The sequence below is a fragment of the Habropoda laboriosa genome, unplaced genomic scaffold, assembly GCF_001263275.1.
Source record: "Habropoda laboriosa isolate 0110345459 unplaced genomic scaffold, ASM126327v1 scaffold41, whole genome shotgun sequence".
Lineage (NCBI taxonomy): Eukaryota > Metazoa > Arthropoda > Insecta > Hymenoptera > Apidae > Habropoda > Habropoda laboriosa.
Window position 1 is genome coordinate 789,162 of NW_017100164.1, and position 1,417 is coordinate 790,578.

General features: G+C 26.2%; 1 protein-coding gene across 1 annotated transcript in view; it reads right to left on the reverse strand.

Moving 5' to 3' along the window:
- The window catches only part of LOC108578537 (Fanconi anemia group D2 protein), a 5,694-nt gene that overhangs the window by 3,345 nt on the left and 932 nt on the right, over positions 1–1,417 (reverse strand). Inside the window, exons 3-5 of the mRNA XM_017941895.1 lie at positions 1,001–1,357; positions 557–917; positions 46–479 (exon numbers count right to left, since the gene is read on the reverse strand). Of these exons, the coding sequence (XP_017797384.1) occupies positions 46–479; positions 557–917; positions 1,001–1,357 (1,152 nt within the window). The remainder of the gene's footprint in view (positions 1–45; positions 480–556; positions 918–1,000; positions 1,358–1,417) is intronic.

A 1,417-nucleotide genomic window follows, 5' to 3' on the forward strand; every position in this document is an offset into this window, starting at 1 on the left:
ATTTTTTTTAAACATAAATAAAATAAAAAATGAATTAATACACACAGTGGTTTAAAATTGGATAATTGTTTCTGTAACAGTATGAATAAGTCATCACGCAAAGAATCAGCTATAGAATTGGAATTTATACATAAATGCTGTAATAAATCATTCAATATGCCAACTTCTTCTAAATTCAAGTTATCCATCTTTTCAAGCAGAATACGAAGATGATGACAGTGTGGTACTAAACATTGTCTATCTTCTTCTTCTGTTACCATTTTACAAAGAAATGCTAAAGCATTTCTAATTGTTTGGTCACTATCACCCATAAGGAATATGATTTTTTCTAGAATCTCACGTTGTTTAAACACATTTTCTTTATGACACTTAAATTGTAAACGCAACCAATCAACGGAGAAATCAATAAATACACGCTCATCTGTTTTTAATAAATTGCTTGATATATGCAATGCAGATGATTGAAACTCTTGCATGACCTATAACAAAATAGTTCAATTAATATATTTAAAGTTTTAACAGTTTTATATTATTTTATATTTTGTACTGTACAAACCTGTTTATAGTCATTATATAATAAACTTAATAAACTTGTCCTATAAAATCCAGATCGTATGTGTTGTTTAAATATAGTTTCAACAGTTTTCCTTTTCATCTCTGCTGTTGTTACTATAAGAAGCAGAAGAATGATGTCTAATGGTTTTGGCTCTTTAATATCTTTTATAACTGTTATAGATGCATTTACTACATTTTTTGAAAGAAGCATATTCATTTTTAAAGTATTTACTATATTCAATTGACTTTGATAACACTCTTCAGTTTTTTCTCCCACAAGGGGTTGTATGTCAGTATTGCGTAACACTCTTAATGTTTTTCCAAACATTTCTGTATTTGAACAATCTTCTAAAAGAAATTTTTAATAAAAATTATTAATAGTTAAAAGAAGTATTATAAATAATTGCATTTTTGTATTATGTCTCTGAAGAATTAAACATACTTTACAATAGCTGAAATTGCATTCACTTTAACATTTGTTTTTAGCAAATTTAATGTTTTCTCCTTATATTCATCCAAATATTCTTTCCTAAGGTTTAAATTACTCATACAATTTAATATTAAACCTATTAATTCAGAATTCTCTTCCAGGACTTTATTTAAAATTTCAGCAACAGTTTGGTGTTGTTTATCAGTTACAATATCAGGCAAAACCAAAATTAATTCACTTTGAAACCATGATGGACATGATTCCAAAAGTGGTTCTAAAGTACTAGTTAAAGTATCAGAATTTGTTACAACATCCAAGAAACGAAATTGTTGCAGTAATGGTAAAGTCCAAGGTACTGATTCAATGGAGTCACTAAAAAGAAATATATTTAAAGAAATTATAAAAAACAATTTTTAAGTATTATAAAAATTT